This window comes from Crocodylus porosus, unplaced genomic scaffold, assembly GCF_001723895.1.
Source record: "Crocodylus porosus isolate Cpor-Errol unplaced genomic scaffold, CroPor_comp1, whole genome shotgun sequence".
NCBI classification, from domain to species: Eukaryota; Metazoa; Chordata; order Crocodylia; family Crocodylidae; genus Crocodylus; species Crocodylus porosus.
In genome coordinates, this window is record NW_017728931.1 from 53,908,082 (window position 1) to 53,923,944 (window position 15,863).

Genomic DNA, 15,863 nt, shown 5'->3' on the forward strand with positions numbered 1-15,863 from the left:
CCTCTCCTAGAAGTGATCAGTCTTTGTTCTAAAACTTGCTTTCCATCCAATGATTCATTGACTGTTAGAAAACCATGCTTTTCATCATTACCCATCCATACTTCATATGATTTTCAGTTTTTACTTAGTCTTGCTTTCAAGGCCTTTAGACAAGTTGGATGTGAGGTCATGCAGCTCTGTCCGCACTTAAATTTTCTTTTGGCAGCCATATATCAAATATGGTAGCATATTTGAGAAGCCCCATGTAAACCGGCAATTCTAAACAAAGTTGCTCTTTGCATGCCTGACACGCCCAAAGATATTAAATACACAAGAGAATACTTCTGAGGCTGTTGATCTGGCCTCTTCTAAGGGAAAAGATGTACAGGAAGCTTGATACAGAATGCTGTTAAAAACAACTATTTGAAAAGGCCTCGGTGTTTAGCAGAGTTAAAAACAGATTTAAAAATCTTAACCAAAGTCACCATCCTTCATGGCTCCTTGCAACCTAACAAATACTGTTATTAATTTTCATGAACTTCACTGGTAATAACTACCCTGTCTTTTTTGAATAGTTGCTCTGCCAGTAACTAGATTGCTGCTTCTACTACACTACTTTTGTCCCATAACAGCTTTTTAAACACCTTTTTAACCCTTAGTCCACAGCCCTCCTCTATCCTTCCAGGCAGACTGATTGTATTTCCTCTGATATTTATCTCAGACTGTGTCTGCCCCCCTCTTTTTTTTCCTTAGACTTGAGGAAAGGTACTTGATGCCCAAAAAGCTTGTCCAACAGCTCTCCCAACTATACCGTTGGTCCAATAAAAGATATAACAGAAAATCCTTTCTCCTCATGTTTCCTGGACTGTTACAGTGACAACTCTCCAACCCTACTAAATAATCTTTATCATCCAGGAACCATGTGTTAGAACAAACAGCTTCTTTTGTTGGAAGATTTGCTCTTGACAGAAAAAGCTTATTTAGAGCTTATCAGTATAATAAAAGTGTTCACATAAAGTCTGTTCCTATATGTGAGCTCTCAAAAAACCACAAAAGGCATCTACATCATGAACCCCCCAGGAACCATTGTTCTCATTAGTGAGCTATGGTCAGACTAGTCTAGAAATGGGAGGAAAAACCTGTTTTTAGTTGACATTGATTGTCACTTCTCTGTCCCACTTCCAGCCAAGATCAAAGTGGGAGTGGAAACCAATCTCTGAAATGGAAATGTTAGTAGAACTTTTCTGGACATAAAGGTCCCATCTTCTTAAGCTCCTATTTGACACTGTCTAAAGAAATGAACAAAAAAAGGGCGGGGTAAGGGCTGTGACACGAAGAGAGTAACAAGAGTAGGAAAAACCTACCAAGTCATCTCATCTGTCTCCTTTATCTTCAAACTTCTGGATAATGCGAGATCATTTGTGCTCTTTAGTGACTTATCAGTTTTAAATAGCTCAGCAGTGGTCCATCTGCCATGCCCTTTCAGGATTCTTCCAGCTGAATAAGAGTTCATTGGAGAATATTTTGATCAGTATCTTTTTTTGGATCTTCAGTCAAACCCACATATCATCCACTGAGCATTTACACTCCTTGGTGCTTTTACATGGTTTTGTTGCTAGTGAGTAATTCAATTATATTTTCTGTTCTAAAGGAATTGGTAAGTTTTCCTTTTTTAAAAGCAAGTTATTCTGAAATGTTTCTATATATAGTGCTGGAATGACAAAGTATCAAAATAATAAAATGTTATGCTGATTTACTGTGTCTTTTAAATAGTCAGGGATCTCATGTACCTTTTATTTTGCACATTGAAAGTTACTGATTCCTCCTTGCTCCGACAGGTGAGCAAGGGAGACAGCAAAAATGCCAAAAAGAAGAACAATAAGAAGACAAGTAAAAATAAGAGCAGCTTGAGTCGGGGCAATAAGAAAAAGCCTGGCATGCCCAATGTCTCCAATGATCTTTCACAGAAGCTGTATGCCACTATGGAGAAGCACAAGGAGGTAAAATCTGATGGAATAAGAAATGTTTTAATGGCCGAGTACTCAAAGCTTGCTTATAGGCTTAACACAAGATTATATTTGCAGCTGGAATACCTGTCCAGACAGTCCCCTTCTCCAGTGTTGGTGCACCAGGCTGGTGTGGCAATGAAGCATGGGTTAATTTTCCATCAGCAGTATGGGACTATTCATCACTGCTGTGCTGTGCTGTGCTGTGCTGTGCTGTGCTGTGCTGTGCTGTGCTGTGCTGTGCTGTGCAAAGAACTTTTATGAAAATAAAGTATTTGTCCTGCCACAGAGTCTAGTGCAGGGGCCAGCACCATCTCTGGGCAAAGTGCGGAAAACACCCCCAACCTGAACATATGAGATGTTGGCATGGCAGGGGCAGATGGCATGAGAGCTGAGAAGGGCCTGATCCTTATTGTGGCAGTGCAGTACAGCTCCTTCAGTGCTGTCTGCCCCAAGGTGCACATGCCAAGCAAAATGCCTTCACATGCCATGCTCTGGGACCTGTGCCAGGAGTTACCTATTAGGGCTGTGCAAAGCTTCAGGTGGTGATTTTGATCTGGTGGCCGAATCTCCAAATCCAGATCAAATCGGGACCAATTAAAAGGTCCAAATTGATTCAAAGCTTTCTGAATCTTCAGCAGAGGTTCAGAGAACTTTTAATTTGGGCAGTCCCCAGTGGCTGCAGCAGGGAGCTGCAGCCACTCAGAGCTGGTAAGTACTAGGAGAGAGGACCATGGAGGGGGCCCCAGCCTCCCCCAAGCCCCCTCATGGCTTCCCCCGCCTGCCCCAGCTTGGTACTTTAAAAAAAAAAAAGAAAAGAAAAGCCCCGGTGCTCACCGGGTGCTGTCAGGTGGGGGGGGGGTGATCTCCACTGCCCCACGCTGCATGGGGGGCTCTGCACAAGCCCCCTCGAAACCCTGCCTCCCTGGCTCCCCCATGGCTGCACAGCCTTCTAGGGCTCCGGCCCTTTAAGGAGGGGAAAAAAAAGCAGAGAAAAGTCCCAGGATTTGCTGCTCCTGGTGCAGCCTCAGGGTTTGGGGGCTCCTACATGGCAGGGGACAGCGGGGATCATCCCCCCCGCCAGCAGGAGGAGCAAGTCCTGGGATTTCTTCAGGGTTTTTTTTTTTTCTTAAAGAGCTAGAGCTGGCCTGTGTGGGGCACCCATGAGGGGGCTGGGAGGGGGAGGTTCGGGAGCTCATGCATAGCTCCCCACACAGCGTGGGGTAGTGGGGGGCAGCAGGGATCGCCCCCTGCCCAGCAGCACCTGCTGAGCCGGGACCATTTTTTCCCCCCAAGTGCTGGGAGCTGGGGCGGGCAGGACAGCCATTGCCGGGCTGGGAGAGGGGCAGGGGATGGGCCTGGCCTGGCTGATTCGGAGATTCGGCTGCTGCCAAATCTAGTCAGATTTGGCCAAAATCAAATCAAGACAGTGATTTGAATCACCAAATCAAATCACTGTCTCCCAAATCGGCCAAATCCAAAGCAAATACTAGCTGCTTCACACAGGCCTATTGCTATCCCTATTTTGGTGCTCTGTGTAATAGGTCTGTATGTCATGTGTCTGAAGAAGCAGAGGGGAGCACCTGCAGTGCACTTCAAGGATGGGAAGTGCTTTCCATACCCTTGTGGGCAGCTGTTTTGACCCGCAACCCCCCTTCTCAACTCATGCAAGCTTCAGCAGTTCTGGAATTGCATATATTGCATAATTAAGGCTGGTGGCTGAAGCCTTCTGGCCAGTGGCTGATTAACTTCTGTGTTGGTCTCTCTTTTTTTCAGGTCTTCTTTGTGATCCGTCTCATTGCTGGCCCTGCAGCCAATTCCCTGCCTCCTATTGTTGAGCCTGATCCACTCATTCCATGTGACTTAATGGATGGGCGTGATGCCTTCCTCACCCTTGCTAGGGACAAGCACCTGGAGTTCTCTTCACTCCGAAGGGCTCAGTGGTCAACCATGTGTATGTTGGTGGAGCTGCATACCCAGAGTCAAGATCGTTTTGTTTACACCTGCAACGAGTGCAAGCATCATGTGGAGACCAGATGGCACTGCACTGTCTGTGAGGTATGCCCCGTAAGATATTGTTTCCCCACTCGCTTTGGGCACTGGAGTAAAAGAGAGCCTCCACCAAAGGTCACTTCTGAACCTAGATTCAATGAGATTTCTTCAAATCTGTGGTAGCGTGGAGTAGAAAGAAGCTTCCTTTCCTTCCTTAAATGTTCAGTGCTCAGTGACATTTATATTTTGCTAGGACTCTTAGCACTGGAAATCCCAGCCTCTCTGATTTAAATCTCAGAACATTTAGGTAGTGAAGTCCCTTTGGAGGGCTGAATCACTTATGATGCTTTTTCCCAAGCAGTTGTTTGGGAAATTTGAGCACTTCCATCCAAAAAGAAGGGTGTCACTTTGTCCTGTTTTCTTGATGAAGTAGGGCTTCTGTCTCTCTTAAAAAAAAAAAAAAAAAAAAAAAAAGCATTTCAGAGTTCAGAAATGTAAAATTGAGGCTTGATAACTGGGGTTCTTCAATAATGACTTGCGTGGAGGTCTCTGTTGCTTTGCATTTCCGCCATGCATAGGAACATGCTGCCAAAGCCATCATCTTGTTTGTTTTAAAAGTTGCTGTCAGGCTTTTTGTTCTTTAAGACATAGATTACAGGCAGGTGGAGGAAATAGTAATACTGCTATTCTGCATTCTACTGGAGACTGATAATAGAAAGCATTAAGGAACTTTTAAAGACCATCCCAATCCTGTTTGTCTGAGCATTGTCTGCTAGCTTGAGGAAGTAGTAGCTGTGCTTAGAAGCCACAGCTGCCTCAACCCAGGCCCTTCAATTTCAATCTTTACTACTCCAACATTAAATCAGCTCTGCCCCAGATTCAGCTCTGAGAGCCTGCAAGTAGAATGTGATGCTCCCCCTCCCACGTGCACAAAGTCTAGGTTCTCTTCCACCTAGTGCAGTTTGAAGACTCTTTTCCCCCTAAAAGCAGTGATTACCTTCTGCAAAATTTGAGCCACTCTTCTCCCCCATCTGTTCACCATGTGGCCACATTCTTCTGTTTGCTCCCTTTCCTCTAATCCCTTTTAAAGAGGGGGCAGATGTGCTATTATTTTCTCCTGCCCCTCTTTTGAAAAAGAGCAAGCTGATGACTGGCCACTTGACTTCCCCTCTCCCTTCTCTGTGGGGAAGGAAACTGTGTTTCCATTTGTCCTACTGGTCAGGTGAAATATTTTTACTGCCTATGGGTAAACAGGGTTGTCAAACTGTCTATTTCTGTGTTTATTGCTGCCCTGCCCCCACAGGTTTCACTGCTTAGAATTTGTACTCCACTTCTGTCAGTAGCTGGGCACAGAGGGGCTACTATAAAAGGTTGGATTTCTTTCCAGCAGTTCATCTGGACTAGTTGGGCGTCCCTTGCAGCTGCAGTGATACCATGTGTGTTTGTTGAGCTAGGCTAAATGGACAGCTGCTTAATTTTTCCCAACATTTTGCTTTTTCAGGATTATGACCTGTGCATCACCTGCTATAACACTAAAAACCATGACCACAAGATGGAGAAATTGGGCCTGGGCCTAGATGATGAGAGTAACAACCAGCAGACTGCAACCACCCAGAGCCCTGGTGACTCCCGCCGCCTGAGCATCCAGCGCTGCATTCAGTCCCTGGTCCATGCCTGTCAGTGTCGTAATGCCAACTGCTCACTGCCGTCCTGTCAGAAAATGAAACGGGTTGTCCAGCATACCAAAGGCTGCAAGCGCAAAACCAATGGAGGGTGTCCTATTTGCAAACAGCTCATCGCTCTTTGTTGCTACCATGCAAAGCACTGCCAGGAGAACAAGTGTCCCGTGCCCTTCTGCCTCAACATTAAACACAAGCTCCGTCAACAGCAGCTTCAGCACCGCCTGCAGCAGGCCCAGATGCTCCGAAGGAGGATGGCAAGCATGCAGAGGACTGGCGTGGTAGGTCAGCAGCAAGGATTGCCCTCACCAACACCAGCCACGCCAACAACTCCAACAGGCCAGCAGCCCCCAACACCTCAGACCCCACAGCCTCAGCCACCACCCCAGCCTGCCACGCAGCCCCAGCCTGCACCTCCCAATAACATGCCGCCCTACACTATACCAAGAAATCAGCCTCCTGGTGCGGTGTCCCAGGGCAAAGCAGGTGGCCAGGGAACTCCTCCAACTCCACCACAGACTGCTCAGCCACCAGTTCAAGGTCCTCCTCCAGCTGCAGTGGAAATGGCCATGCAAATCCAGCGGGCAGCAGAAACTCAGCGTCAAATGGCACATGTTCAGATTTTCCAAAGGCCAATTCAGCACCCAATGCCCCAGATGAATCCAATGCCACCCATAGGGATGAGCCCTCCCCAGATGACCAGAGGTCCTGGTGGTCACATAGATCAAGCCATGGGACCAGCAGGCATCCAGCAGCAGCCACCATGGGCCCAGGGAGGATTGCCCCAACCTCAGCAGCTACAGCCAGGAATGCAGAGGCCATCCATGATGTCAGTAGCCCAGGCAGGGCAGCCTATGAACATGGCACCTCAGCCTGGGATGGGCCAGGTACCTGGTACAGCTCCGCCAAAACAAGGATCTCTGCCCCAGGCAGCATTACAAAACTTACTGCGGACTCTCAGGTCTCCCAGCTCCCCTATGCAGCAGCAGCAGGTGCTTAACATCCTTCACTCCAATCCTCAGCTACTGGCTGCATTCATCAAACAGCGGGCAGCTAAGTATGCAGGATCTCAGAACCCGCAAGGTATGCCGGGGCAGCCTGGAATGCCGCCCGGGCAGCCTGGGCTTCAGCCACAGCAGGCCATGCAAGGGCAGCAGGCAGGGGTGCACCCAAACTCAGCCATGCAGAACATGAACCCCATGCAAGCAGGCGTCCAGAGGCCCACCATGCCGCAGCAACCACAGCAGCAACAGCCTCAGCAAGCCATGGGCGGGATGAACCCTCAGACGCAGCCGATGAACATGAACCATTCGGGGATGAATCCACAGTTCCGGGATCTTTTAATGAGACGGCAGATGATCGAGCAGCAGCGCCACCAGCAGCAGCAGCAGCAAGGTGCAGGACCAGGGTTGGGTCCTGGGATGGCCAACCATAATCAGTTTCAGCAGCCCCAGGGAGTTGGGTACCCCCAGCAGCAGCAGCAACAACAGCAGCAACGGATGCAGCATCACATGCAGCAGATGCAGCAAGGAAATATGGGACAAATGAGCCAGCTTCCACAGGCAATGAGTGCGGAGACAGGAGCCAGTTTGCAGCAGGCTTTCCAGCAGAGGCTACTTCAGCAGCAGATGGGGTCTCCAGCTCAGCCCAACCCCATGAGCCCCCAGCAGCACATGCTTCCCAGTCAGGCCCAGTCCCCACACTTACAGGGCCAGCAGATCCCTTCATCACTCACCAATCAAGTGCGTTCTCCGCAGCCTGTACCTTCACCACGACCTCAGTCCCAGCCCCCCCATTCCAGCCCTTCCCCTCGGATGCAACCTCAGCCTTCTCCACACCACGTCTCCCCGCAAACCAGCTCCCCACATCCAGGACTGGTAGCTGCCCAGGGTAACCCCATGGATCAAGGGCACTTTGCCAGCCCGGACCAGAGTGCAATGCTTTCTCAGCTCGCTAGTAATCCAGGCATGGCAGGCCTCCATGGTACAAGCGCCACGGAACTGGGGCTCAGCTCAGATAACTCAGACTTGAATTCAAACCTTTCACAGAGTACACTAGACATACACTAGACACATTGTAGCATTTTGGGAGCAAAAAAAACAAAAACAAAAAAAAAAACCTTATTTTCTCAAGACTTTTTGTACTGAAGACAAATTTTTTTGAATCTTTCTTAGCTAATACAACATTTTTCCCTGGAACACATCCGAACTCCGCAGCAGTAGTTTGTGGTTTTAAAAACAAACCAACAATGAACCTGAGGGACGATAGAATACAAAGAATATATTTTTGTTATGGCTGGAATCATAACCCAGTCCTTTTTTTTCTTGTTTTTCCTCGCGTGCGTGCGTTGGGGAGGTAAGGGGGAAAGGGTGCTCAATGTTCCCCGTCTCGTGCCTCCCATAGGTTTTATTTTTTTTTAAATTAATGAAAATATGTAATATTGATAGTTATTATTTACTGAGGCAGAAGGTAAACATTTTCCCTATTCTGGTTTTTTCCTCATGTCACTGCAAAAAAGAAAAAACAAAACACAGGAGAGCATTTCCTAAAACCGGAGGACAAAAGGGGTTAATGTTGCTTTAAAAATACATTGCATATATATAAATATATATTAAAAATAAATACCAATTTTTTCCTCTTTGGTTGGAAATATGTCAATTCTTTGGGAAAATGTAAAAATATTAAATAACCCAATCCCCTCCTGAAGTCTACTTTTGTCCTCCAAGAATTTTCTATACAAGAGTCTGAGCTTAAAAAAAAACTTCAAGTATTAATAATTTGTACATGTAGAGAGAAGACAATGTTTTTTGCAAATACACAGGGGCAGCTGCCAAATGGATGTAGTATATATATTGTGGTTTCTGTTTTCTTGAAAGAATTTTTTTCGTTATTTTTACATCTAACAAAAGAAAAAAGAAAAAAGAGGGTAAGAAACAATTCCGAGGGGATGATTTTAACCTGAGAAGTCCCTGGGGTTTCTTCTTTACGCTTGCTTTCTCTCTCCTTCCCTCTCCCACCCTCTTCCATTTTCTGTAAAACTTGAAAATAGAAAGCAAAAAACCCTCAAATGTTGTAAATCATGCAATTAAAATTGATTACTTATAAATATGAACTTTCGATCACTGTATAGACTGTTAAAATTGATTTCTTATTACCTATTGTTAAATAAACTGTGTGAGACAGACACAGCCTGCTCTTTTAATGCTTCCCTTCTCTTTCCCACCTGTTGTGCTTGCGTTAAAAATGATGGCAGCAGATTCTATGCTGCTTTAAACTTTTAGCGAGCAGAATTTGCAGGGTTTTTTTAATGTTCCATGGTGGTTTGCATTTGAACAATGGTAAGAGCATAGAATGGGTAGTAATTTATAATTAGCCTGATAAAATGCATGTTTGGGTGCAAACTGCTTTGATTTTGCTCATGGTGCATAAGTTGCAGAAAGTGTCTCCCAACTTACTCTGGATCCATGCTGGTTAGCTAGATTCCAGTCTGTGCACTTGAACTAAGGTGGTTGCATCTTGAATTCAGAGCACCACACCTTGCTGAGACCAGAATTGCTGTTTAGGTATTAGGAAACTGAAGCATCATATTTTTATTTGGAAAGCCATATATAACTTTTTTGATGCTTTGTGATACTGAACCCTGGCAATTGCTTGAAGCTATGAGGATGGATTGGAAGAACTAATGTCTGAAGCTAGCAGAGGGCAGAAGAGGGGATAGGATGGCCACCTGCAAGTATTTGAACTACCAGGGAGGAAGAGAAATACAGTTTAGGAGCAAAGAAGTATAACCTGGGCTCAGAAGAGCACCAGCTCACCAGGGTTCTGTATAAAAGATGTGCAACCATAAAGTAGTTTCGTTAAGAGAAAATAAGACCCCTCCACCCTCCAGAAATGGCATCATTTACTTAATAAATACTGTTTGTGGTTTCTGAAGCCCAGTTCCTGTGAATCATCCAATGTTATATTCTCCTGAGGTTTTTTTTGTTTTAGTACCTGATACTTTTAGCAGGTGAGCTTTAAACAGCAAAAAAAAATCCTTCACAACTTGTAAGACCTGGACTTCACTGTTTAATTGCAAAGATTTTGAAAAAAGGGTACTTAGGACTTCCTAACAACGTCAATGAGTGGTACAAATTTAGCTGTATAATCTCAGAGCTGCAACTCTCAAACTCTGGAGTTGGGCTCCAAGCACTGTTCAAAGACTTGCTCCCTGCTGCTTATGGAAGTATGAAGGTGACCAGCAGAAAGGTCCCAGAGAAAAATCCTGTAAATGGTTGGTGGCTTTCTTCATTGCACTAGTAAGGTCTAAAAGGTTCTTTGGGGAGGAAATATGATGGTGGTGGTGTTTGGACAAGATGCTACATGTCCGAGGCTTGCATGCTGGTCTTACTGGGAGATGTTAAATCAGAACTCAGGAAGTTCATTCACACTATGTGAGGCTCCCAGTACGAATCAGAGCTCTGTTGGGCTGAAATGGGACATGGGGGTGTTTAGAGGTTTTTCCCCAAAAATGTTCAGTCTTGATGTGTACAGTGAGGCAACATGTGCATAACCTGGGATGGGGTGGGGAGGAGTAAGGACAGAAACCAAGGTCATCAAGAAGGGATCTCATTAGTATATTAATACTATGGATTAATAGCATAGACAAGCACCTGACGCCTGATAGGAGGAATTGAGTTTGGGTTCACTTTTTTTTATTCATCTTACAACTGTTTAGGCAAATGAGAGCAAGAAGCTTGCACAGGTGTCACCAAAGGGGACATTTCCCTGAGCTGTGAGGCCTCTCTTTTCTTTCTTTAACAAATTAAGAACATGGCTTAACCAAGGCATGGTGCTGTAGGAAAGCCATCTTGAAACTATATATGAAACAAAATGTCTTACAGCTTGCTTTGCTTCAAAATAAGTGTCACCAGCACAGACTTGCACTGAAATCAACTAATTGCTCTAACATTGCGAATGAACTAGTTTAGTTATCATAGTTCCTATTGTTGGGTAGATGAGGCTTAACATGATTATAAAATCCTCCTCCTATCTCTGTTTTTGAGTGGGAAGTGGGAGGTCAGTCTTCAGGTCTGCTCTATCTTTATCAGTCCATTGACACTTAAAGGATGCTTCTTTCTTCCACCACTGGCAGCTTGACTGTCATGCCAAGCTCTAGGTGTTCCAGAGTGGTGTCAAATGGAGCTAGCCTAAAAAGTCATGGAAACTCAGTTCCCTGTTTTTGTCCTTTTATCACTTTCATTTGCCCTCTAACCGAGCAGTTGTCACCTTCCACTCCATTTCCAGTAATGCCATTTGGGTAAGCATGCCTGGTTCTTCACTGTTGACAAGACTCTTTTGATAGAGGTAGAAGCCCACCTAGCAGTCCAACTGAAGAGGGATCAGTATGCTGTAAGACAGCTTGGAGAGCTATTTGCACTCCGCTTGGCTTATGGATGGTGGAGCCTTAAACAAGGGTTGACAGACCTGAGATCAGTTCCATGAACGATAATTTGTGTAGTGTGGACCAGGCCTCCAGACATCACCTCACACTGGTTGGGTAGCCTGTTTCTGCATTTCACTTGCCATCAGGACTCGGCCAGAGGGTGGGAAAGCACTGTTTTAACACTGGTTTGCTTTCATGTTCAGGTTCTCAAGCAGGCTTGAATGCTGCTTAAGCAGCCGTGGTGTTTAGTTCATCAGAAGCGTCATGTCACAGAGCAAGGTGTCAAGCACTTAAAAAAAAAAAAAAAATCATTAGGCCCTAAACCCTGGACATTCATGAATCTTAAGCCAGATTTTAAAAGATGGTGTTACTTGCCTTGAAGCTCTGGAGTCTTTAAGCTCTGTGTGTTCAAGGTTTTTGCATCAGACACTGGGGCTGCATGCTTACTCAAGGGGGGAAAAAAATGTAATCCTTTGATTCCAGGAGCCAGAACTTCAAAAAAATACTTTCTGGAATGTGATGTTCCTGATTAAAATTGTTCCTAATTCTTGCACTGGAATGCAGAAGTGGATGGACCAGACAGAGGTGCTATCTTTAAAGTGTTAAATATATGTCCCGCAAGTCCAAGTGTTTTAGAATGAATCCAAAGCATCACATATACACAGGAAACCAGCCACACCTCTCTTCTGCTGGCATTCCCCGGTCATGCTGTGATTGGTCGTGGCTGTTCTGCTGCGGAGGATGAGCTACGTAACATCTTTTCCAAAAATCAGGTTGTTCCTGGAAAACCAATTCTATTCTGGTCCAGGCAACTGCTGAGGGATGAGAGGAACATACATCCCCTCTTCTCTCCTCTCTTTGTGGGCTTTGGCCTCTTAGTGTGGTCACAGGCCTTCTGTAACCTCAAGTACTTTTTCACTGTGTTTCTGAGCACCTAAAGCACTAAGGGGTGTGTTTGCATACAGCGTCTTTGTCAGATGCCATGTGGCCTTCCAGGAAAGCCACATCTCATTGAGTTCCTTTGAGTGGTCTCTTGTAACCCTGGCTTCTATCTCTCCCAGCACACGGGAGTCAACTTATTGCATGCAGACTTTTGTTCAGCACCAGGATTTAGTAAGTGCTTAAACTGTGAAGGTTTTATTTTCTGCACCATTAACTTTTTTCCCCCCCTCTTTTTTGGGGGGGGTGGGGGAGGTGGCCTTTTAAAAGAAACTCAAGGAAACATTTGTTGCATGAGCAGGAGTACGAGAGTGAAGTCTAATGAGATGCATTCACTACACTGCCTCTTTCACAGACCCCACACAAGGAACTTGGAGGTCAATTTTAATTTAAAGCAGAGTTAACCAAGCCACATGGGTTTACGCTCCACCATGGGAAAGTCGGGCAGTCTTGCATCTCCCCTTGCTTAAGCTCCCACCACTGCTTCCCTCCCTTGTAGCAATCGGTAGTGCGGGATGCAGTGGCTGAAGCAGAGCGACCCTGCTGGCTGCACGTGCCCCTGCTAGGAACATAATGTACACACACACACACACACACACACACACACATGCAAGCCCCTGCTAGGAACATTGCCTGCATGTATGCTTACATGTGCATGCTAAGAGCCTTTCCCCAAACTTTGGCAAATTCTGCTTTAAACAAAAAAGGCACTCGTGTAGCTGTGGGATTCCAGGACTTAGCATTTTATGAAAAACCAAGGGGAGCTACGGGACTTGCAATGAAATCAGGAGTGACCTCAAAGCTGTGACCTCAGCTTGAAGGTTGTGACAAATGCAGCCCAGAGGTCTGATGATGTCATCTTTGGAAGCCAAGTGTGGAAGTCACATCTTGCTCAGTTGTGAAAAAGCGTCTCCCAAAAGAGGTTTAGGGGATTGTTCAGGGATGCCCTTGAAGACAGAAGAAACTCAAGGCAAGCTCAGCCAGGCATGCTCCTTCCCTGAGGGATTGACCTCACAAGGACTGAGCAAATCTGAGTAGTATCGTGCAGTGATTGTCAGATCAAAACTAGGCTGTGGAGGTGCTGGCCTGAGCTGTACTTGGGCATGGGACCAATGCCGCCTCTTCATGCAGGGAGTGCTGGAGTGCAAAACCACTTTTGTGAATTAGATGTAGTTGGCTCCACCCAGGGGGGACATGCAAGTTGGATTCCCTTTGAGCTGTCTAAACACCCTTGCTGTTGTGCAGGGGGCCTGGTGCGGATGTGAATTATACCCCAAGATGCCCAAGGAGGGTGAGCTAACGCGAGAGGCCAGCTGTTGCATTTTGCCATCACTAGCTATTTTTGCTGCTTTGACTGAACCAGAGGTCGCACCGCCTGGTTGTAGAGCATGGGAGGATGTGAGATCAGCTGAAGGCAAAGGAAGTAGGAAGCTGACATGGAGGGGAAATCCAGACCTCAAAGGACATGAGCTGCAGGTGCCAGGTGCTATTGACCCTAGACAGTCTGACTTAAGCCCAGAAAATGTTTCAGAGCGGTAATGGAAACTGAGGCAGGGAGGGTTTATTTCTGTGTCTTTTGCTACCTAAACTAAATTGTACTGGAGTTTAGAAGGCTGTACCTCCCATGGCTGTCTGGTTTCACTGTCATGTGTCCAGGATTGTCAAGTGGCAGGAGCCTGGGGTATGACTGGAGCTCTTGGGAGTGTCTGGTTAGGGCAAAAGCCAAAGTCTAACTCATCAAGCCCCAATTACAATCCCAGTACATGTCCCTTCTGCAAGGACCTAGGCTTCATCCTTGGACAGGCCCCTATAACACTCTCAGTCCTACCACTGCTTTTTTGATAGCCAGGACTCTCAAAGTGCCAAAGGCACCAAAGCCACTACTGTGTAATAGGGCTGAGTGAAATGGAAGCATTTCATTTTGACTAACGTTTTGACAGAACCATGTTTTGTTTAGACTTTTGTTTTAAGTTGAAACGACTGTTCTGTTTCGTTCTGTCAGTGTTTTGCCATTTTGACCCCGTTTCAACATTTTGCCCATAGGATATAATGGTTGAAACAAGCTATAACTTTATCATTTCTAGCCAGATTTAGATGAAACGTGCAGAAATGGTGGACCCTTCTGATGGCATGATGCATGCCAAATTCAAGAAGATCGGTGCAAGGATTTGGGGGGAACTGCACCTCAAGCTGCTGACAGGCGAAACTCGTGACATGGGTGGCACTGTGTGTGTTAAAGCACAGCAGGCTGTAAACTGCAGGGGAGGTTGCCCCTAACTGAGGCCATGGAGCCTGCCAAGTTTCAAGGAGATGAGTGTAGGGGTTTTAGGGAAACTGCACCTCAAGCTGCGGACAAGCAAAACTCGTGACATGGGTGCTTGTGCAACTGTGTCTGTCCTGGGGGATGGAGGGTGGGGAACAGGACACAGACTACTGCTGGCCTGGCTGCTAAGCTGTTGTGTTACCAGTTACCAATTAATCATGATTCACTCCGGTACCAGCTCCATACATAGTTGCTAGCTACTACATAACGAGTTAATGAGCATGAATTAACCCCTACAAAACACCAGACTAAGGAGAGGAAATAATCAATACAGGCAATCAACTGCCCCAAGACAGAGACAGTCAGTTGCACAAGCACCCATGTCACGAGTTTTGCCTGTCAGCAGGTAGGGGTGCAGGGCCCCAAAACCCCCTGCACTGATCTCCTTGGCAGCTGGCAGGCTTTGTGGCCTCAGCAGGGGCTAGCAGGCCAGCAGCTTTCACCCTGCTGCGCTTTAACACACGCAGTGTCACACATGTCATGAGTTTTGCTTGTCTGCAGCATGAGGTGGAGTTTCCCCCAAACTCCTGCACGTATGTCCTTGAAACTTGGCAGACTTTGTGGCCTCAGCAGGGGCTACCATCCCTGCAGTTTTGACCCCACCATGGCTTAACACACACGTGACTTGAGTCTTGCTTTCAGGATTTTGGAGTTCAGTTTCTCTGAACCCCCTGCACCCAACTCCTTGAAACTTAGCAGGCTTTCTGGCCTCAGCAGGGACTTGCATTCCTGTAGTTTTGACCCTGCTGTGGCTTAACACATACACATGACACAAGTTTGGCTCTCAAGATTTTGGGGTGCAGTTTATCTGAACCCCCTGCAGCTAACTTCTTGAAATTTGGTACACTTTATGCCCTCAAAAGGAGCTACCATTTCTGCAAGATTTATCTAAATCTGTCCAGAAATTACAAAGTTATAGGCTGTTTCAACCTTCCCCATTATAGCCTATAGGTGAAACATCGAAACTCTGAAATGTTTCAACTTGCCTTGTTTTGTTTCGAGGCTGTTTCAACCATATCTGCTTTGTTTCAATTTTGCTGTTTCAAGCTTGAAATGGGTCGAAACAGCATTGAAACAAAACTGGTGGCGAAATTTCGCACAGCCCTACTGTGTAAGTAGTAAATAAGTGCTGCTATGTGGTATGTTAGAAAGTACCAGCCTGATCTTCCCCTCATGCTTTCCTCACATTCTCCCCCTTCACGTCCACACCTCACCCTCCCACCCCCTTGGAAATCTCTGCCCTCGCTGCCTGCAGTTGCAGAATCCGAAGTGAAACCTTTTGGATTTGAATGTGGCTGTTTTGGAGGCAGGGGTTGTCCCAAGGCCCCTGGCCCACCTGGTGGTAGAGGTAGATGAGCAGAGGGCTTCTCCTGGAGAAGCAGCAGAGAAAACCATGGTCTCAGCAACTGCCTGAGGTCGACTGAACTGAAGGGCATTCTCCCCAGCAGAGGCATCACAAAATTTGTGACGTGAGGCTCCTGGCCCCTTCCCAGCTAGTCTGCCCGTCCTGCCCTCTGAGC

At 46.4% G+C, this 15,863-nt stretch overlaps 1 protein-coding gene across 2 annotated transcripts in view; it reads left to right on the top strand.

The window, feature by feature from the left end:
* The window catches only part of EP300 (E1A binding protein p300), a 101,750-nt gene extending 92,910 nt beyond the window's left edge, over positions 1–8,840 (top strand). For both annotated transcript variants that reach the window (XM_019544997.1, XM_019544998.1), the window contains exons 29-31: positions 1,818–1,979; positions 3,762–4,043; positions 5,479–8,840. In XM_019544997.1, coding sequence (XP_019400542.1) covers positions 1,818–1,979; positions 3,762–4,043; positions 5,479–7,725 — 2,691 coding nt within the window. In that variant the 3' untranslated portion in view covers positions 7,726–8,840. The remainder of the gene's footprint in view (positions 1–1,817; positions 1,980–3,761; positions 4,044–5,478) is intronic.
* The last annotated feature ends 7,023 nt before the right edge of the window (positions 8,841–15,863 follow it).